This window comes from Metopolophium dirhodum, chromosome 4 (genome assembly GCF_019925205.1).
Source record: "Metopolophium dirhodum isolate CAU chromosome 4, ASM1992520v1, whole genome shotgun sequence".
NCBI lineage: Eukaryota > Metazoa > Arthropoda > Insecta > Hemiptera > Aphididae > Metopolophium > Metopolophium dirhodum.
This window is the reverse complement of record NC_083563.1, coordinates 24,736,411-24,759,033: the sequence shown is the minus strand read 5'-3', so window position 1 is coordinate 24,759,033 and position 22,623 is coordinate 24,736,411. Positions and strand designations below refer to the sequence as shown.

General features: G+C 31.9%; 1 protein-coding gene across 7 annotated transcripts in view; it reads left to right on the top strand.

The window, feature by feature from the left end:
- Positions 1–22,052, top strand: part of LOC132943113 (titin) — a 54,948-nt gene extending 32,896 nt beyond the window's left edge. For 2 of the 7 annotated variants that reach the window (XM_061011932.1, XM_061011934.1), the window contains 31 exons: positions 227–675; positions 739–888; positions 953–1,081; positions 1,570–1,692; positions 2,125–2,481; positions 5,745–5,921; positions 7,659–7,842; positions 7,941–8,071; positions 8,161–8,337; positions 9,563–9,835; positions 9,913–10,104; positions 10,202–10,585; positions 10,666–10,805; positions 10,882–11,084; positions 11,177–11,482; positions 11,563–11,729; positions 11,786–12,067; positions 12,142–12,331; positions 12,464–12,636; positions 12,711–13,010; positions 13,112–13,289; positions 13,702–13,928; positions 14,030–14,516; positions 14,594–14,797; positions 14,859–15,019; positions 16,283–18,397; positions 18,739–19,330; positions 19,545–19,772; positions 20,419–20,513; positions 21,081–21,261; positions 21,496–22,052. In XM_061011932.1, the coding sequence (XP_060867915.1) occupies positions 227–675; positions 739–888; positions 953–1,081; positions 1,570–1,692; positions 2,125–2,481; positions 5,745–5,921; positions 7,659–7,842; positions 7,941–8,071; positions 8,161–8,337; positions 9,563–9,835; positions 9,913–10,104; positions 10,202–10,585; positions 10,666–10,805; positions 10,882–11,084; positions 11,177–11,482; positions 11,563–11,729; positions 11,786–12,067; positions 12,142–12,331; positions 12,464–12,636; positions 12,711–13,010; positions 13,112–13,289; positions 13,702–13,928; positions 14,030–14,516; positions 14,594–14,797; positions 14,859–15,019; positions 16,283–18,397; positions 18,739–19,330; positions 19,545–19,772; positions 20,419–20,513; positions 21,081–21,261; positions 21,496–21,602 (9,062 nt within the window). In that variant the 3' untranslated portion in view covers positions 21,603–22,052. Of the gene's footprint in view, positions 1–226; positions 676–738; positions 889–952; positions 1,082–1,569; positions 1,693–2,124; positions 2,482–5,744; positions 5,922–7,658; positions 7,843–7,940; positions 8,072–8,160; positions 8,338–9,562; positions 9,836–9,912; positions 10,105–10,201; positions 10,586–10,665; positions 10,806–10,881; positions 11,085–11,176; positions 11,483–11,562; positions 11,730–11,785; positions 12,068–12,141; positions 12,332–12,463; positions 12,637–12,710; positions 13,011–13,111; positions 13,290–13,701; positions 13,929–14,029; positions 14,517–14,593; positions 14,798–14,858; positions 15,020–16,282; positions 18,398–18,738; positions 19,331–19,544; positions 19,773–20,418; positions 20,514–21,080; positions 21,262–21,495 lie in introns of those variants that run through there. The other 5 variants (XM_061011933.1, XM_061011937.1, XM_061011936.1 and 2 more) reach the window with 5 other exon arrangements.
- The last annotated feature ends 571 nt before the right edge of the window (positions 22,053–22,623 follow it).

Genomic DNA, 22,623 nt, shown 5'->3' with positions numbered 1-22,623 from the left:
TATTTAATAGATAAACACTATCATTTAAATTTAAAATTTGTTATTAACTCTATAGTATTTTTATTGATTATTTTATAACAATTAATTAAATTAAATTTGATATTGTTTCACAAGTTTATAATTAATAATACTAGGTATACGTGTTTTACTTCTATAATAAGTGTAATACATTTTTTTCTTTATTAAAGTTAGTTTTGATAGTAACGTTTATATTGTATTTGTTTAGCCGTGTCTCAAGTAGAACATTGGTTGGAGAAACTTCACGATAAACGTCATTCGTTGGACATTGACTGTCATGAACGTAAGACAATGTTGGAAAAACGACTGACAATATCTTTACTAGTCACCGATCTAAATTTACTTGAAAACATACTATCTGAAAGAAGAAATTCTCTGGAAAGAGTTAAAAATTGCCTAGGTGATTCCCAGTATGAATGTTCTAAATTTACGGAAGTCAATTCGAACTTGATAACCGAAGCAAAGGATATAAGAGACCAAGCGCTAAGGGTTGCAAGAGCTACCGAGCAACTGGTGTTAACTAAAGGCTACATGGAAGAGGATTATAAATTTAAAGCGTATAAACTATTAGAATTAGCAACCGAATACTTGGAAGAACTAAATAGGAGAGAAACTCTTTTAGATGCCGCTATGAAATTTTTCGAGTCAGCTGAGAAAGTAATGAAATATTATGTTATAAAATTTATTTTGTAAATAATTATTTACTTTTCACCGTGGTAGGTTCTCCGAGCATGGGAAACCATACTTCAGCATTCATCCGATGAGCAATTGGCATCAAAGAACACGTACGTTACAGAGACGGTAAAGCGAACCGGCGCCTCAGTAATTCAAGAAGGAAATTTAATACTGAAAGACTTACCAGAGGCAGAGGTATTTAATTTATTCACAACTTTTAAGCAATACTAGACGGAGTTATAATTTATACTATTTTTAGGGCGTTAAACGGGTTGTAGACGAGTTGGAAAGGAAAAAACAGCTAATACTGTCAATTGTTATGAAAGACCGCGACAAATATATGGAATCTTCAGAAGCAGTTAACACGTTTTCAGAGAATTATAATAAAGTAACAACAATATAATATTACACAATGATATAATGGGTTTATTAGTACAAAAACCAATATTTTACCAAATTTTATTTATCCTATCAAATTGATATTATTAAGGGTATTCTAATGCCTATAACTTGATAAGATTGGTACATATTATAATATTATATACGTGAGTGCTATATTTAAAGAAAAACTAAAATCTTTTAATTATTATTTAATTAAAAATGATATATTAAGTAGTTCTAACGAGGAAAGTTGGGTACCTACATAATTTTTTTTTAGTGTACTTAATTTTATCTTAAAATAAGGTTTAATTTATGGAATAAACATTGCGTATAAGTTTAAATTAACTATATTAAATATATCTATATGATTTGATTAAATCAAAATATGTACCATTTCTACTACGATTATTTACTTTCATATTATTATAAATTTATTTATTTTTAGTAAAGTATTTATTAATTTAACGTGTATAATTTATGAAATATTTTTTTCAGATATTTTCCTGGCTTGTAAGTTTAGCTGAATCGTTTTTACACGAACATAATTCTATGGGTACAAATCTCACGGAAGCACGAGAGTTTTTAATATCCCATAAAACTCTGCAAAGAGATCTAAGGGTAAGTAATTAAAACTATACAATTAACTAAAAGATTGATTTGACATAAAGTATATAATTTTTAATCTAGTAGGCACACATTTACCGTATACGCAATATTTTAAATAAAATATTATTTGCTTTGTATAAACAACAAACCTCCCCCCCCCCCAAAAAAAAAAACAAAATAATTAGGTCAGTACACTGAGTTTACCCATGATAACAAAACATTATTTGACTCTGGAAATGTAAATACGAATAAAATACCTATACATAAATGAAATACGATCACACAAAATTAGGTTAAATTGTTTTATGGATGACATAGTATCATCGTTACCACCATCATCATTGTTCTGTTTCATATTTTGTTTATAATATATATTGTACGGTGCATGCTATACTCCGTAAACCAGTTTGTAGATTTTATGCCATGTTTTATAAATTTGTTCAGACTCGAGGGATCGACATTAACGCATTGGTAAACTCGACTGGTCTGCCACCGTTAACGTACATCGATGCTGAAACAAGAGTCGATCTGGAAGGTAAATCGATCGTGTTAAAAGACCATTGGACGTATTTGGATAGAATATTGGAATGGAGGATACAATTGTCCGAGTTGTATGTCAAATTTTACACATCGTGTGAACATTTGACCATCGAATTTTCAAACTTGGACTCGATCATTGGAGATCATGTCGACGTGTCTGATCAAAGATTAGATTCGGCGCACAAGTATTGGACAAACATTTTGCAATTATATATCCAACTTAAGAACACCGGAGAAAAGTTTTTGCATCAAAGTTCAAAAGTGAGTATTCTGATAGTAATTAGTTATTATTTTATAGTCGATTTATTATTTTAAAAAAACGCAATACTCCCTTTATTATAAGCATATAGGCAACACGTATACATAAAAACATAGATAGTTGTATTCTAATGATTGGTCCAATAATTATATTTTTTACAACAGTAAAGTTATGTATTATAATAATACTAACGTTAGATTTGTGTCTGAAGTTTTTGTTAATTTTCAATAAAATTTCTGAAATTTAAAAAAAAATTATTCAGAGCTAAGTTAAAGTTTTGATGCACATATACTTAAAAAAAATAATTTTATTCGTCTCAATGCCCAAAATTAGAGTAATCAATAATATAATACCCTAGTTGTTTGTTATTCTCACGGCTATCAGATAATCGTGGGTTATGTGTATATACTCTGTTAGTCATATAATCAATATGCAACATTTCATACTTGACTAATATAATTGATTATAAATAGTAATATATTGTATCTATAATCTATATGAATATAATATGCGTATCAGTCTGTATTGTATAAAATACTTTAAATAAGTAATTAAATAAACGCATTTTTATCAGGAAATATCAAAGTGCAATCAGGTTCTACAAATATTTAGAGTCACTTGATTTTCAAAATATTATACAGGATTATTGTTCTGAAATAATCGAATGAAATAAGATATCCGAGATGTAGTTTACATACGGTTGAACCTATATATTATATATATAATTTTATGCGTTTTTATTAAAATTGATGTCACTGATGTTAGGACGAATGCTATAAAATTAAAATGCTTAATCGTAAACGAAATTTTAACCTTTTTTTTTTATTTATTTATACACTTATAATAGATGAACTCTTATTTTTGGAATCCTAAGGAACGCGTATTTTTACAGAACTTAAATATTCACGGTTGTTGTATAATTTTTGATAGAAAATTTCACTTTAAAATTAGTTAGCTGAGTCTTATTAAAATGTACAAAATTGTAATGTAATTTCTAATAAAACTGTTTTATATTCAAATAGATTTTAAGAAATTATTTATCTATCTGTTTGTTGATTCAAATTGTATGACTTTAATTATTTATGCTCACAATTTAAAATTGATGATTCATTTTATTTTAAAATATTATCTGCAGTTACCGTTTAAAATCAGTTAAGTCAAAGTAATATTAACATGAAGATTCACCTACAATAAGTAAGCGTGAACACACGGAGCACTTAACGTATCATACGTCATATATTATGTTATATATTTAAATCGATAATGTATATATAAGTATCGTGTTGTGTTGTGAGTGTGCCAACATTATAAAAATTAGGTCTTGCAAAAGGAAAGTGTCCTCGATGCGCATCCCTCGCGATTTTATATCAGACGACTGACTTATAAGATTATTCTTTTTTAATTTTAATTATTATTATAACTTGTGATTATTTTGTTATTTATTGGACAGTCATCTATAAAATAATAGAGTTTCAAATTAATGTTGGTTTAATAATCAATGAACCTATAACAAGTGGCCATCAGTAAATTATACGTATCTACATATATTTTAATTTTAATGAAACAATAATCGTTGTTGTTTAAGTATGAAAATAATTATATGTCATAATACTTGTAAAATTGAGCCAGTCTTGCGAATTTTAAGTTAAAAATAAAATAAATGTAAAAATTATTTCCATCGCACAGCCCAATTTAAAACAATTATTTTTTTTTGTCGTTTACGTCTTTTGGCAATGTCCGGTAAAACTAATTCGCACTTTTGAAAATTGGCCAACACGAACTGAAGTTGACTAATCACGTAATGAATTCGTCCATTATTATTACGTAAATGCCGTTTTCTTGTTCGTTACATTACAAAATGACCGGCTCGGTAATTTTTATTTCCTATATACTATCGGACAGCCAGTCTGACGGCGTACAAACTATATACAGTTTTTTTTCTACACACCAAAAACTGCATTTAAATGAGTGCGACACGCACGCATTGGGTTGGGTCCCGCTGAAACACTATAATATAACAAGTAAAAACCAATGTGCTGGCGTAAAACTTGTACCTATCGTATTCGAAATTCTTATCAGAAAATGTATAACATATTAAAACAATCTTAACAATCTAATACAGATTGAATGTACTAACGTTAATTAGTGACATATGATATTTTTTAAGCTCTAATCTTTGATATATCGAAAACGATTTTAACTTAAGACCCGCAATTAACATTTTTGATAAAATATTTATAAAAACATTTGGACATAAGTTCTAAGTCTAGAATCAAATTGTGTACCTATCTATTTAGAATAGCGTTCCAGTCCGACGTATAAATAATTGGAATAATTGTCACGTTTTTGTTTTCCGTAAAGATTTATTTGTGTTTTAAATAAAAAAAAAAAAACATTACACTTTTCAAACGAAACCAAATTAGGTTTTGATTTTTTTTTACTAATTTTACGTGGTTGATGAAGTTCACGTCCCATAGTCACCAAGGAACTGATAAATGAATTTTTAACGCTATACCTATCTATTGAATTTTCAATATAAGATTAGATATTGTGTTACTGCAGGTTATTAAAAGAGACAAATATAATAATACCACGACGTATGCACGTTAAAGAGTTTTATATAAGTATATTATATAATAATAATAAAAAGAAACAATAAAGAGTATAATAATATTTTTTTATTAATTAAAATATAATAACAATCTATAATAAGAACAATAAGCAGTTTTGATTAGATACATATAGTGACGAGAATAAGTGAGTTTGGGAGGGCACTCAGTAGTGCCACCCAACAGACTACATTAGAATATCTCTATTAAGCCAGGTCTTAGAAAACTAAACTAATTTATATCAAGTAAATTTTTAGTTGTTTAGTTGATATTATAAACTTAATGGTCGTAATCAAAGACAACGAGATTCGAATGAGTTGAAAAATAGCATTACTTCAACTAGCCCGGCATCATAGTCTTTAGCGCTACTTTCCGAGCCCCTCGACAATAATTAGCCACCGTCGGGTGTAACATCGTTTTATGGGTGACAAAATAATATAAAGCGTCGAGATGGGGGGAAAAGAAACGGTTTTTTCTATTTCTATATATATTACTTTGTTTCTTTATTTTTCCATTCCGCCTCACTCCTCCGCGCGTATATTTCCGACTTTTGGGTTTTAATTAGCGTTTCGTGCGTATGGTGGGGTCCTGTTGGCTGGCATGGTTCCTAATCGAGGGATGTCTGTTATTACTGTACCGGCCGCCGTGTGTTACAGTCGGAGGACGCTCATCTGGAACTAGACGTAGCACGGGACCGCGTGCGATCGCTACTGGACACGTTCGTGGACAGGAAAACGAGAACTACTTCCGTCTGGGAGACTTGGCAGCGGGCATCGGCTGAAAACAAACTGGATAAAGTGCTCTGGTCGGAGACGATGTGCGAGAGCAGCAAGGTGAGTACACCGTGCCGGCGTGCACAGAACTTGAATATTTTCTCATTTTAAGTTACATATATATTATAAGTTATATATTATTATTCACCTGAAGTATGCTAACCGAAAACGTTTATGATACAAATCATCCGTAGAATGATATACTGAACAATATTATTATTACTAAGCTCATAATATCTTTATTGTTGAGAAGATATCGTATGAAAATACAATTTAAGTTTTACATATTATGTGCCTATTTGAAACAATACAAACAAACCAGATTTTTAACTAAATTCAATAAACACTCGAATAATCATACACGAATCTTAAACAAACTTTAAGCTAGTTTAGTCTCAGGAGAAAGTGTGAGCTCGTGTAAGAAAACGTTTTCAGTGCTCACTTAATCACAACAAGGAGAGGGTCAATGGGTTTTGTGAAAATAAGCGACAAGCCTACAACTGACAGATATATTATACTAATGTTAAACAAACACGTATTTTAATCTCTACAAAGCTGTTAACACATATCGCGCACAGTCGTATATATTTATATAAATATTTAAATCTGAACCAAAACAAATTGAGTAGCCAACGGTCATAGTTGGTTAGGTTTCCACTGTTTAATGTGAAATACAATAAATGTAAACATCATTTAAAATTTTTCAGAATGTGTTTCAATTTTCTTAGTTTTTCATATATTATTTTTTAATTATTTATAAATGAAGTATTTTATGTTTACCTATAACATTTTTCACAGTTTCAAAAACCATGATTATTTGTATAAAAAAAAACTAAAAAAATAGTTTATTCTTATTTGATTGATATAATTTGAAATAATAAGTGTGTTATACTAAATTGATTACTTTATAAACATTATATTGACATTGTAACGACTTCGAAAAAAATATATACATATATAAGTACTGTAACGTACATACAAATTGTAATAACGTAAAATTAAGATAAAATATAAAAATAAATATAAATACGACTCCTGTCGATAGTTATATTAAAATAGTACAAGTTAGAGTAGTAAAATTACGCTATTACCTTCCTCCAGGTGTTCGGAGGGCTCTCGAAATTGTGTATTCGAGAATTAGATCAAATACACCGTACAATATAATTTTATGGAAAAAAGCACATAGAATGTATTAACTGCAATCAACATAAAATATTATATTATATGCCTTACCTGATTCGCAGTTGTTTGTAGATAATATTGTAGGAGTTGTAGGTATTTAATTTCTTATAGAATTCATAAGTTGAAGTAATTCTGTATAGTTAATTTGAAACAATTTATGTTTTTATGATGTGTATAATTATTAATTTATCATTCATGTTTAAACTTTTAGTTCACATTAAACAGTAAAGCAAATAAATAATATTCAACATTTTATGCCATGTTCTGCACTATATATTTTCCGAGAAAATATAAAATAAATTATTTATTAATTATTTGTTAATAGTTTGATTAGGCTTGAAAAACAGCAAATGTGCAAAAAAACGTCACAATTTATTTAGTAATATCATAACCTTCGTTTGAAGTTCTCAAACTTTTTAAATATAAACGAGTTTTATGGCGCGGTGGATTGATGCCAACGTCCATGGAACCAAGCAACTTAGTCTTTCCGCGTCATATGTCTACATGACATACACAGCTCGTCAAAACAGATTAATAATCTATTTTTTTCTTTTTTAAGATTATTATTATCATACGATTTTTTTTTTTTGTTTAATGATGTTTTTTTTTATATAGACAGTAGATTGGGTTTCCAAATTGGAATCTCAATTATATCCAGTTTTGAAATCTGAGCCGTCATCAGTTGATCGACATATTTCAGAGGTTAAACAGAAATTAAATAATGTTCTACCGGAAGTTCAAAGGGCCCAAGACGATATCGAGTCCAGAATAAAAACAGCCGAAGAACTTATTGGAAAAGGTTAGCTGTGAAAAACCAATTACGTCTTAAATTTAAATTTTGATACATTTCAAAATATGATACCTAATAAGTGTTATCTATTCTTTATTTTGATTTAGGAAATATTCAAGGTGATAATATTTCTATACCTCCAAGGTTAAAAGAACTTCATAGCCGTCTTGTTGGAATCACTACAGAGTATCAAAATCTTTTAGATATGTTCTTATCATTTTTCAATTCTCTACAAGAAGTATGTTTCCTACTTACCATATTATTTTAATAATATCATACACTTCACATTATACCATACAAGTGCCTTAATAATTAATTATTTTTAAGTTTCACGATACTGTGAAAGAATCTGAAAGAGGTAGGCCTACTGACATTTTCAACCATCAATTAAACGAAGTGGAAGAGCTCCTTAAGAAACACAATCAATCAAGACAAACAGTTTTGGATAGTTTTAAAACTGTTTATGCTGAAAATATTCGTTTAATGGATAAAATTAAGCAACAGGTAAATATTTTTTTAACTTAAATTTTTTATATAAACATTTTTTAATGTAAGTACCTACTTTATTTAGTATTCTACTTTCGATATATATATGCCGTAGCCACCGTAAAATAGTTCTTTTTATAATAAATGTCCATAACGGCGGTTTCACATTGTGAAATAAGAAAATATTTAACGGTCGCTTTTTTGTGATATTTTGACATCATGTTTTTTTGCCAAATAAAACGTTTGACCAACAAAATTATTACTAGCCATTAGTTATTATTAGTAGAATTCGGGACATGTGCTCGCATATGCATGTTTTTTGGGGTGGATATAAATTCTAAGTAAGAAATAAATTAATTGTTCTGTGAAAACTTATATAAAACACAAGGTTTGACTTTGCATATTTTTGTATATTTCGTCATATTTTAGGAAAAGTTCTAATTTGAAAATTTGTTATAATTTTAGTCATTTTTTTTTTTTTATAAATGTAATATTGTCTGTCAATATCGTTTTGAATAACGTTATATGAAAAATATTTCACAAAATGAATAATCTTTAGTTAAGAAGTATCATTTTTCTTAATCATTAAAAATTGTTGTTACGGACAATTGTACGATTAGAAACTTAATGGTATCTAGATTCTATATAGTACAAAGAATTAAAAATAGTAACTTTGCGTACGTGTATTGTGGAATCGTTAAAATCTGACGAACGGGGTAGCTTAATTAGGATGGTAGGTATTAACTATTTACCTACATAATTTGATATAATTTTTTTTTAACTACGTCTACTTAGTACTTACTTATTTTTTCCTTTTTTAAAATAATTATTTATTTTTCATATTTAATATGATTTATATATTTATAAATATCACTGTATAACTTAACGTATAGAAATACAACTTATATTTGCATATTTATGTATAAAATCGAGCATGGTATTACATATGACATAAATAAATAATAAGATTAATTTTGTGTGGTAAATGTTTAATTTCCTACATAGTGAATGACCCCATTGTTAAAAAAAAATACAGGATATCAAATTAAAGTGACCGTACCTGAAATATATTTCCGTATTTCACGAAGCGTGAAAATTACGTTTCCATTTCATGAAATGAATAACATATCATGAAAAAATTGATTTCGCGAAGTGGTTACGATATAATACATCATATATTATATGGTACATAATATTATATACCCAATTATAAATAATTAAAATGTATATTTTGTCTACTCAGGAACCTCAAAAATCTGGAGAGCAAGATATGTATGTAGTTCGTTATTTGATGGAAAATGAAAGGAACCTTTGGGATCAATCATGTGAAACTTATTGTCAAAGAATCGAACAACAGCAACAATTAAGTCAGTTTGACAATGATCTCATTCAGATCAACAATAATTTGAATGATCTTTCACAACAACTGTCATCTACGCGAGGGCAATATGGTGCAAATTTAGCATCTGCCAAGTCAGCTTCACTTGCCTTTCATTATTTCGAAAAAACTATATTAGTTAGTCATATAACTGAATAAAATACTATAGGTATGGTAATATTTCTAGATTATGACTAATATATTTGTATTTATAGCTTTTAGAACAACGAATCGAAACATTCATTAACGCAGCAAACTCATTGATGAACTTTGATCATAATAAGTCTGAACACATCCGAGAAGAATTAAATAAACTGAAGTCAAGATGGGATACGTTCCAAGCACAAGTGTTAGAAAGTCGAAGCCATATTGATCTATGTGTTCAATATTTTACGTTAATTAATGAAGTAACTACAAAATAATATCTAATTAATTTTTTTAAATACACATAACATATAATATATAATATATATAATTTTTGGAATTTTTTTATTTTATTAATAGGCACAAGATTGGTTCCACGAAGGAAGTATACTTCTTATGAACATTGCACGAAAATCAACCGAAGTCAAAACAAGTGAAGAAGCTTCAGCACTATTAAAAGAAATTGAAATATTTTTAAAACCTGGTGATATAAGACAAGACGAGAGATTAAATCAAATACATGAACTTAGTGTTCAACTTTTTGGAGAACATGCAATCGCCGAAGTACCTCAAGTTGTTACAGAAAATAAAGAGCTTCTTGATTCTTTCTCGTTGATTGCAAAAGAATTAAAGTCTTTTGACGATAAGCTTAAATCTAGAGAAAAATATGAAATAAATAACGAAGTCAATCAAATAATTACTAATACTTACGAAGAAATAATAACATCCACATCAATGACTAATGTAAATAAAATATTATATTTTTAATTTTTTCTAATAAAAATTTGTTAGATTATTTTTATAATATAATATGTTTTATATAGGGCGTGTCACAAAATGAAGGTAATGTTCCATCATCAAAGAAAATAAAACTCGAAGAAATCAATAAACCCAAACCTACGATAATTCTACCATTACAAGATAATACGGTTGATGAAGGGAAACAGTTTACATTTGAATGCAGGTAATTTTTTTTTTTTAAATTAATTTATGTTGTGTTAAAGTTGATTAAATTCCTAAACACTTATTGGTTAAAATAGCATTGAAGGAGAACCTTCAAAAGTAACCTGGTTCAAGGACAACATTTCCATCGATAATAATCCTGATTATCAGACATCTAAAGTTGATAATCGATATATATTGACAATCGAGGAAACATTTGTAGAAGATTCAGCAAAATTTACATGTCGGGCCGAAAACGATAATGATTTTATTGAAACAAGTGCATATCTTTCAGTTAAAGGTACCTAAATAATATATTAATTGTGAACAAAATATAAATACATAATATTATCATTTATAATTATCGAGTTTTAAAATTACTTTAAATTATAGAATGTGCACCTGAACACCAAATTAGTCCATCTGTATTTACAAAATTACTATCAGATTTGTTAGTAAAAGAAGGCGATGCTTGTTTGTTGTCTTGCAAAGCAGAAGGTAATCCACTCCCAACAGTACAGTGGTTTAAAGATGACATTTGTATCGATAATAGCCCACAATACCAAATTACATATAATAATGGCGAAGCATTATTAAAAATTGAACACACCAATTCGTCTACCCACAGTGGAAAATATACTTGTGTTGCAACTAACAGACTTGGTTCAGATTCAACTGCGTCTAAGTTATTAATTAATGGTATAAAATATAATATGATGATTTATTTTCGCATAATAGTTCAACTGTTTTTATAACGAACGATTTGGGGTGGTTTCTAGCTCTGGAAAAGCCTGAAGATGGGCCAACGTTTGTTGTACCTCTATCCAATGTAATGGCTAGAGCCGGCCAAAAGTTGAAATTGGAATGTGAAGTTGAAACGAATAAGCCACCGATATTGATTTGGTTCCACAATGGGAAAGTCATGAAAGAAATAAAAGATTTCAAGGTAAAATAATTATTTTATAAAGTTGGAAATCATTTAAATCGTTATATTTTGTTCAGGTTTCTGAAAATCGTGGAAAAATTAATTTAATCATTCCGGAAGCCTATCCCAAAGACGCTGGCACTTACAGTTTAACCATCAAAACGGAACAGGGTGAAGCGACCAGTAGTTGTCAAGTATCGGTGAAAGGTATACTCCCAAATGAAACTTCCGATTCGGAAATTGCAAGTGACTTGGAACCGATCAAACCGTCAATACCGTTGCTTTTAAAAGAACAAACCGTTTTAGAAGGCAAAAGTGTTCATTTGAAATGCATAATTGTTGGACAACCCGAACCCGAGGTAATGAATAAACAACAATAATAATAAAATTATACGGTTTAATAACAAACGCGCCAATCAAACGTATTTATTAGGTAATATGGTATCGTGATGGAAGACCCGTTAAAGAATCCAAAGACATTCAACTTTTATTCCAAGGCGATCAGTGTTCACTTATAATTAAAGAGGCTTTTATCGAAGACGCGGGGGAATACAAAGTAGTGGCTATCAACTCGGCAGGAGAAGCAAGCAGCACATGCGTGTTAAGTGTTGAGCCTAAATCAGGTATATACATAATAAAATAGATTTTTGTTTATAACGCGTTATAAAATGTATAATGCGTTATAGAATGTATAAAAAACGCGTTATAAAATGTATAAAAATTTGTTACTCATTTCCAATTGAATTTGTTTTTAGCACCTGATATAGACGAACTAGTGGTTTCACCAAAGTTCACTAAGCTGCTGTCAGACGTATTAGTGAGGGAAGGTGATTCTATTACTCTAGAATGTAATGCCGATGGTTGTCCGAAACCCGATTTTAAATGGATTAGAAACACTGTGGAAATCAAGCCCGACCAAAGGATAACAGTAATGCACGCTTAGGGTGTAATGTATTTGGTTTTGCTGTAATTGTGTACGATACGTGTTTAAATATTATCTAGTTGAGTTCGGACGAAGATGGTACGGCGACTCTTCACATACATAACGCGTTGCCCGTGGACAAAGGACAGTACACCGTGAGAGCCGTGAACAAAGCCGGAGAAGCCAAGTGTTTTTCGCACGTGATTGTAAAAGCCATTTCGACTTTTGATACCGCGGTCAATCCACCAACAGACAAAGTCCATTTCGAAGAAAAGTTGGAAAAACCATCATTTACCGAGACGTTTCCGTCAGTCGTGAATGCATTCGCCGGCGAAAGTGTGAAATTCGAATGCATCGTTGTTGGCAAACCCGCTCCAAAGGCAAGTACCTATAGTCCGATCACTCGACAGTCCTATTATAATCACGTATATTATATCACAATGCGCTGAGGCTATACAATAACTCTAAACACGCATTATAGGTCCGATGGCTTTTCAACGAGAAGCCGGTGAGTGGAAAATCGTTCTTGGTGTCTACCAGTGGCGATCGTCAGGTGCTCACCATTCCCGAAGCGAACACCGGGCACGGCGGAATAGTCGAGTGCGTGGCCGAGAACGAAGCAGGCAAATGCAAATGTGTGTCTTCGCTTAAAATAAAAGGTATATGGCATATCGTGCATAATTATTATTATTATTAATTTAATTTAATAACGCAAAGCAAAACACTGTCGAAAATATTTTATTTAATTATAAGCTTAAACGCACCTAACGAGTATGTTATAGTAGCGTCGGGATATAAAGATTATAAACTATTCTTGTCACAGAGTTAGACGAAAGATGTCTGAGTAACGATGTTCTAAAAATATAGCCTGTGCCAGCGTTCGTTTCCAACGTATGCATTCCCATTGTACAGTCACCGTACACACACACCACACACTACAATCCCTGTGCATCTGTCGTTCGTTTTATAAAATAAAATACATAATATTTCGTCCGTTCTCCTTTTTTCCCCACTAAACCCCGTTCAGTTACTTAAGTAATTATCGGTTTATTTCAATATTTATTTAAATAGAAAGTGAAGCTGTTCCATTAACAATGGCCTACAACGGCGGCGGTGATTTAAAACATACGGTTTCCGAAGTTTATGAATCCAGTTCGAAATTCGAGTCGAAACAATCGACGTTCGTGTCGTCATCGTCGTCGATCAGCGGTGATAACGCTCCTAAATTTAAATTGGACTCTTTCAGTTTACAGTCGGAAAAACAAAGTAGACAGTTTGGAGACAACGCTCCAATACAGGTCCGTTAAAATTTTACGATACTTAAATAAAACGAATTAATTTTTTTTCATTACATTAACTTAACGATTATTTATAATTATTTAAAAAAAAAAATGTTTAGTCTGAATCGTTACGAACGGAAGAGTACCACAACACGGACGGAAAGCAAAGTCAACATGTGAGTGATCTGAGTTCCACCAACGTATCCGAAGAACAGCAAACTTCATTTTTCGAACGAGGACTGTACAACCAAGGCGGGCTCATTAAGGACAACTCACAAAAATCGTTGCTCGAAAGAAACATTTCGAAACAAACCAGGAAAGAAATGGCACCGCGTTTCGTGTCGGCTCCACAAGGAAAAATCGCTGAACAGGGAAGAGACGTCTTTTTGGATGCTATAATAGACAGTTATCCGCCATCCGACATCACGTGGAGCAAAAACGGTATCGACTTGATTTCTGATGGGGTGAAATTGATAATAACCAGCGAAGTCAACAAAACTCGGTTGGACATTAAACGTCTAACTGTGGAAGACGGTGGCCAATATACGTGCAAAGCTATGAACACTGCTGGAGGCACGAGTTGTACAACAGACGTCATTGTTAAAAGTGAGTCATAAACAATATAATTAACATTTTAAATTTCATGATATATCGATAACAAGCCAAACCGTTGCTTGTTACAGAAAACGTATTTCCACCGGTCATGTGTCGAAGACTATTACCGAACACGGTCGCTGAAGGTGAAAGAGTAGTTTTAGAAATTGAAGTAGCCGGCACTCCCGAACCGACAGTAAGTTGGTTTAAAAATAATCAACCACTATCGGCCACGTCGAGTTTATACAGATTAAGACAACAGGGGTCGTGTAGTGCCGTAGTTATCGATAAAGGTAATAAGTGAACGTGAAGTAATGAAAGTTTGGACTTGTGCGTAACTGAAATAATTTGTAGCTACTACGGAACATGCTGGAGAGTACAAAGTTGTGGCGAAAAACGAAGGCGGGGAGGCGGTAAGTTGTGCCGATTTGAGAGTGGTTCAGCCTTTACCCGAAATCGGATTAAATTTGTTACCCACGTATGCACCGAATGACAACACAGATAAAGTGAATGTGGTAAGTTATTACGCAATAATAATTATGATTACCTATATTTATCATTCTATTTAAAATATTTAATTGTTTTCTAAAGTTTCAAAATTATTATATTTATATATTATAATTCAGAACCGTAAATGTACTTAATTCATTCGATTTATGATTATAATTTTTTTTTTGGTTTGTTACTTCGTATATCTACATAATATGCAATTAATTCCAGCAAAAACATTACTAATTTTTCATAAACAAAATGTCGAAAACGTTATAACCTATTATGTCTATATACACGTATTTTTCATATTTTGAAAGTTAATTATTTTTTATTTTTTACAAATCAGATCACGATAAAACACCAATTTGTGGATGATACTTAATAAACTTTTTATCTGTGTGTTTGTAGATTTATGACAGTACAGAAATATTATATGCAAACTCCTAGAACATTCGCCCCTTAAATTAATCATATAGATTATTATTTACATACGGTCGTACAGAGTATCCCACAATGGCGTTCTAATTAATATACTGTACTGTTATGTAATCCGCATTAGCTCGTAGTTTAAATTAGTCAATCTTTATGGGACATCCTACGTACATAGTTGTATAATTCGGTTAAATTCAGTTCATAAAAATAAAATGAATGTACGACATTTTTCATTGCATATTATACCTGGTAATGTTTTTCTTCAATTATTCAAATATAATTGAAAAAATATATATTCATTTTGAATCATAATACGTTTTAAAAATATTTAAATGTATCTCTATTTGTTTCGACTTTTAAAATATTTTAATTTCAACATAAATAATAATTTTGATATTTAGGTTTGGTGTCTTATTTTGCATACTCGATATTGTACGTAAAATCTTGAGTATCAGTAATTTATAATTATATTATCAATTATAACACAAAAATAATTTAGGAGATATTTAAATAATATTAATCAATGTTTTATTAGTACCTAAATATAAATGGCTATAATATTATTAGATTTGAAAATAAAAATGCAACATTTTAGTTTTTTTTTTAAATATTGTAGTTCTCGATCCTTTTTAATAAGTATCTAAAATCTATCAGTTTTGTTAGTCATTGCATGATTTATTATAAACATTAAACAATAAATATTTATGCAACGATAATATACAAATAATTTTTTTGATATAGGTGCCTATGCTATAATATTGTTTTCAATAAAAATAATATAAATATAATATTAATGTAAGTTTTACATTAAAAATTTAGATTTTTTTAAAGATATTTATTTTCTGAACATATAGGATTATTACAAAAGTATTGTACCGACGAATCAATCGAAACAATTGAATATTACTAGCAAAACAGAAGAGAACTCACATTTTTCTAAATCTGTCTTCGTTCAAGAATCCATGAACAGCAGTAAGGATGTAATTATGACTGTTAACCGCTCTGAAGCAAATGATTTTGATTTAAATTCGAATAATGCAAACGCTAACTATGAAACTACTGAAAAACAGATATCTGTTCAAAACGAAAATATCGAAAATGCATCGATAACGAAAAAAAGTGCGCTCCAGTTCTTTAAAAATGTCATTGAAGATAATAAAGTTGAAAAATCTAGTAATTCAACTATTCCGTCATCAGCAGGAATTTATAAAAGAGAAAGTCCCATAGATAAATTTAATAATAATTCAAGTAATTTTGCATCCGATGTTTATAATAAGACGTATAGTATTGAAGAAAACGTATCAAGTAGCTCATTTAAACAGTCAAACGACACGGAAGTCATTTTAGAACCAGGTCCACCGCCCACTTTTGATTATATGCCAAGAGCGCAATCTGTAAAAAAAGATCAAATGACCGAACGGTTGAGAAGACTATCAACAAATCAAAAATTATTATCACCCGAACAAATTCCGTCCGGTGCTGTTAGAATATTTCCTGACGTAACCTCTGAGATAAAACAAGAAGTTGTTGAGGAAAGTTGTGTAAAAAAAGAAGTTATTAAATCCGGGTTATCCGAAGACACAATAGCACACACACATTTACCTACATCCTATACGCCACTACCACACAGTGAACCTCATGTTCCGCTTTTGAGACCCCAAGCCGACATAGAAGTGAGACCAGGATCTCCGAGACCTTCTGCCGAAGCTATTTCTATGGAAAAGCTATGGACAAAAGCGCATTCTCCACATGTTCAAAAAACTCCAGTGTCGTATTCACCGGTTCATATGAAAACATATTCTTCGACGGAAAGCCAATCATTTGTTTCAGAGACCATTGAAAAAAATGGCGAGCTGGTAAAAAATGAAAGCAGAGAAGAGAAACAAGGTAGTCTAAAAATAGACGATGGTGTTAAAAAAGTTTCAGAATCGTTTTCAGAAATATCAATTCGTCCGACGAAACACGTCGAACCACCACGAAATGAAATTAAACGACCAGCATCAGCACATTTGTTTAATGAAATAAAGTCTAAAGATGCGTTCTTCGGCAACAAAGTCCAAACACAATATTTTTCTGAAGAATCGTCACAAATTAAAAAAAGTTCAATGTTTGACGTGAAATCAAATATTTCTGAAAATGTAGAAAGAAGCAGTTTCAATGTAAAATCTGAACATCAATTGCAAAATAATCAATCGTTTGATAGAAATATGCAAAACACATATCAATTTTTACCAGAACGTTCAATAGGTCCAATAAAACATGTGGAACCACCGAACAACGACAAAATAATTTCTAATTTTACACGGTCACACAGCGTAGAAACTGCCAAGGAAAAGCAATGGATGTCTCAATCACCGGTAGCTTTTAGAGGACCGCCTCAAAACAAAACGTACTCATCGTTTGAAGCGCATTCAAGTTTTTCAAAAAGCTTAGAAAAGGACGGTGTGTTAGTAGCCTCCGAACATAACGAAGAAGGCGGTCGAGTAGTGGACGACGGCGTTCAAAAAGTATATGATTCATTTTCTGAACGTTCAAAATTACCGACAAAGTTTGTGGACCTTTCAAAAAATACTAATAAATCAAATTCTATAAAAACCATGCAAAAAATGTTCGAGCAGACTGGTTCGTCGTCTACGGTTTCTAATGCTGCTTCAAACGTAAGACCTTACAGTAGAATTAAGTCCCGAGCAAGTGATAGCGATTTTGAAAGTGAAGCGGAATTGTCAAAATACAACGTAGAGCAAAAAGTTTCAGAGAGTTTTAACAGTTTTGAAACGAAAATGTATTCTTCAAAAACTCAATTACAAGAAATTAAAAGTACTTCGATAATCATGCAAAGTCCGATTAAGGAAAGTGGTTACGCGGCTGACACGGACGAGCCAAGGGGATTTCAGAGCGAAACGGTAGTTAATAACCAAACGTTTAACTCCAAAAGGAATTCGGGGTTTCAAAGCGCTTCGATAAAGAAGGTTCGATGCGTGTTTGAATGATCGATTGAACTAACAGTGTTTGTGTTTAATCCTACATAATTTAAAGAATAAAAAAAATCTACGACATTTTTGCATTTTCTACGTAGTATTTAATATGTGTGTTTGTATTGGTTGTTTGAGCAGGTTTCTCAAATTTTTTTCACATTTTGTTTGCACACTGTGATAACACAATGAAATGCCTTTGGTTTAATAATAATAATAATAATAATAATAAAACATTTAGCACTGAAAAAACTTATTCACTGTGTATCGGGACGCTTTTTTTTATACCAATCGCAAAATTAATTCGATGTCGTTAATGAGTGTTAGTTATTTTGCAGGCTGAGTTTTTGGAAAACGAACGCCGTCAACCGCACCGGGCACATCCGATGCAGTGGGCAAACCAGTACAATCAACACAGTCGGGCTCAAGTCCGGAGCCCCGCGAAGTTCGTCAGGGGCGAATTCCGAGAGAGCGATTACGAGAGCGACTACGAGTGCAGGATACAACCAATATGGCGCCCGTACGACTCGGAATCGGAGGAACCGGTGTACAAGCCGGTCAGGCCTGGTTTCAAGACTCCCGTAAAAAAGCCCGAGGGGTCGCGACTCTTGCAGCCAATGCAGCGATCGGCGGTGCCGCCGGTGGTGGCTTTCGAACTGAAACCAGGGTCGCCGCCCGAAATGGGTTTCGCGCCATCGCCGGACGTGCATAGGTCGGTGAGCTTCGTCGAGTCCGAACGCGATGAAAGCGTGCAGAGGACCACACATTTCTTGTCGTCCGACGACCGCGGTCACGGGACGCTGGAGCGAAATGCCGAGGCGAAGCGGCTACAAAGGGTAGACGAGATGAGGAAGAGGTTCGAACAAAAGTCACTGTGTCCGGCCGAATCGAATTCGGTGCAACAGACGGTCTCGTCTCAGCTCGGGCAAGGTATCAGAATCGATCAGATGATTGTTATTGTTATTATTGTCATTATTTATACGCTTTGGCATTACACTGATCGGTGGACGATGAATAATAAATCAGCTTTGATTGCGCATATAATAATAATAATAATAATATTATTATGTATTATATTTATTATAATTTTTAAATATTTTACGACAAAAATTATAATTAGTGTCTAATATTATTATACGACTAGGTACTAACCAAATCGATTTGTCCCAAACCGGAATTCCGTATTTCAAACACGATTTCGGATATGAGTTCGGTGTAGTGTATCCCGTGAACACGAGAAACGGTAAAACGGCTAACCCGACGGATAGCGTCAGCATACCAGTGATACACGAGTTTTCCAAAACCGTTCGGACACAGACATCCGAGATGTCTAATTTTAACACGCGCCGAGAACATTTTAAGACAACAACAGGTGAAGGACTTAATATTCTGCTGGGTACTCTTGATTTCACAAACTTGAAACTGTTCATTAACCGTATATATACGCGTACTATACTATAATACATTATTATAATACTGCAATAATATACTTTAATATAATATAGATTCTTCTTGGAGTGCATATTTTATAGATTATATTATTACTATGTTATCGGCTGAACTCTATATATTACTATAATACTGTATGGTGTTAATAATTTATTATTGTATTTAGTGTAGTAATAGTTATTATTATTATTATCACTATATAACTGACACTGCGTCGCGTTTGGTTGAATATAATATTCTTGATTATTTCTGTACGGTAGCTTGTAACATTATAATATTGATTCGACTACACGCAGAAAACAACCGCTTATTGTTTGTGCAGCGGCCGGCTGCAATTGTGCTCTACCGCTTTCGACTGTTTTGGTAAAATCTTATCTTCGTTTGTAAGTCACGTGCAAGTAGTATACTATTCTGTTACTTCGTGTTGTTTTTGTTTATTTTTTTTTAACCTTCTGCTTGTACTAATCAATTTATTATCATTGCACGGAAATCTTTCACGTCACTCTTGCACCCGTGACCACGAATACTACCCCTGTTCACTACCAATAATATCCCTTACTTGCTTATAGTTTCAGATGGAACCGTTATTAGCCCCGTTTACCAAAAAGAACTGAACGCCGCCGAACACTCGGATCCATCGCACAGTTCACCTTTCTTCGTAACCGTAAGCACAACGTTATAATCATTATACATTTGATAAAAGCAAATACGGAATAATAAATCGCACGAAGTGTGCTAAACCTTAACCAGTTCTAAGTGGTTATAAATCAAATTTCATGTTACCTCTGAGTTTTCCACGGTGCAACATATATAGGGTGAAGTTTTCCATAAATACTACCTATATAAAATCAACTATTAAAATTATTGCACCGAGATTATTGAACTATTGAAGTGTACGTAAACAATATTACAAATATAACAGTTTTAAAACAATTTGGTCATGTTGTAATTAATAAAATATAAATTGATCTGAATTTCTACGATAAATATTAACAATCAATTAACAATATAGGTATTGAAATGTATATTATATAATAATACAATTAATGAAAAGTTATTTGATAGTTCCACATGTGAGGGTTGAATTTTGAGTGGGAAAAATATCACGCCATGAGACGTAAATAAAATATCGAATTTTCATGATTTTGCTCTTCAAACGAAAAAACACAATACCTTACATTATTTCTGAGACCATGACGTAACACAATGTGATTGGTTTGTATTGTTGCAGCCGTTAAAAGACATAGCTGTAGTTAGCGGCAAGACTGCCAGATTCGAGTGCATAGTGCAAGGCGAACCCGTCAGTGAAATCGTGTGGTCGTGTAACGGACAAGTGCTGGAGAACTCGGAGTGCTACCAGGCGCAGTACAGGAACGGCGTGTGCAGACTGACGATACCCAGGACGTACCAATGTGAGTGCCTCCCTCCCCGTCCCGACTGACCTGTAGAGTCAAGCACGGTCATATTATCTAGGTCCAAAATCTTTTGAAAATTTTATTCAATGGCGGGGACTTTAATAGTTCATTAAATGTTATAGCCGACACATCGTCTGGTCACGTTATCACGGTGTACCAGACCTGTCGTTAAAAAAAGTTTCACAGTTTTAATGTTTGTTTTTAAACAATAATAATATTGTACCGTTTCAGTCAATGCCGGATCGTACTCGTGCACCGTATCCAATTACCTGGGGTCCAGCAGCACGTCGGCCGACCTCCGAGTGTCAGGTGAGTCTCGCACGTTCATTCAACACTAAATTCATGTATGGGCTTGTACTTCTTTCTCTTCGAATACCAAAAATTACTTCCGGTTGGCGCGGTGGAGTTTTCGAGATTCTTATTTTATTCTATAATAATAATAATAATAATATTAATAATAATTTAATATATTATATAGTTTTTAACATTATTTACGCAATTTATTGTTTGTAGAATGTTAAGACTTATTAAACGATTCAGTTTTAAGAAAGTACAATATTGTTTAGACTTTAGAATGTATAGTGTTGTCTAACTACAAAACATGTCAAACCTATTTAATATCATTAACTTTGATATATATATATTATATAAATGTTTAGTTTTTTTTTTGCAATTGTAACGAATAGCGGTATGTTTTCAATTTCATCGTGGAAATAATAATAATATTAATAATAGTAATATTATTGTTTTGTAACAATAAAAAGTTTCAATAAACTTTTTTAATTGGTTATGGTTTCTTCTTTCTCCTATCTGTACGCTCTCGTGTGCCTCTATGCCTTATACGCTTGCCAGCAGTAAGTAATATTCATGGTCCGGTTAAATGGAAAACTTTGTTTTTTTTTCTTTATTTATTAAAAGCACGTTTACTTGCAATAACATGTTTGCTATATTTACTAGCGAATGAGTGTGGTTGTATACAAATGAGCTGTATACTTTAAGCCGCACGTGTTCGGTGTGATAATTTCAAAACGAATGTACCTAACGTTTAGTTTGTTAAAGTGATTAATCGAAAGCGAAATGTCGCCAAACAAGAGTATGTAAACACTGTAATATTATTATTTTAAATACTTAAATACACATATGACACGCATTGCGGGGTTGCACAGCTACCGAATAAATGCTATTAATGTGGTAAGTGGTAACTGGTTAGATATTATATTAGCGCAACCGCGTTGGTCAGACGCATAAACACAGTTTTATTAAATTTATTATTAGCATAAGTTTTCGTCCAGTCACTTGCAATTACGATTAAAACGTGAATGCAAGTAGCAACTTGTTGACGTAAATTTTTTAAATCGG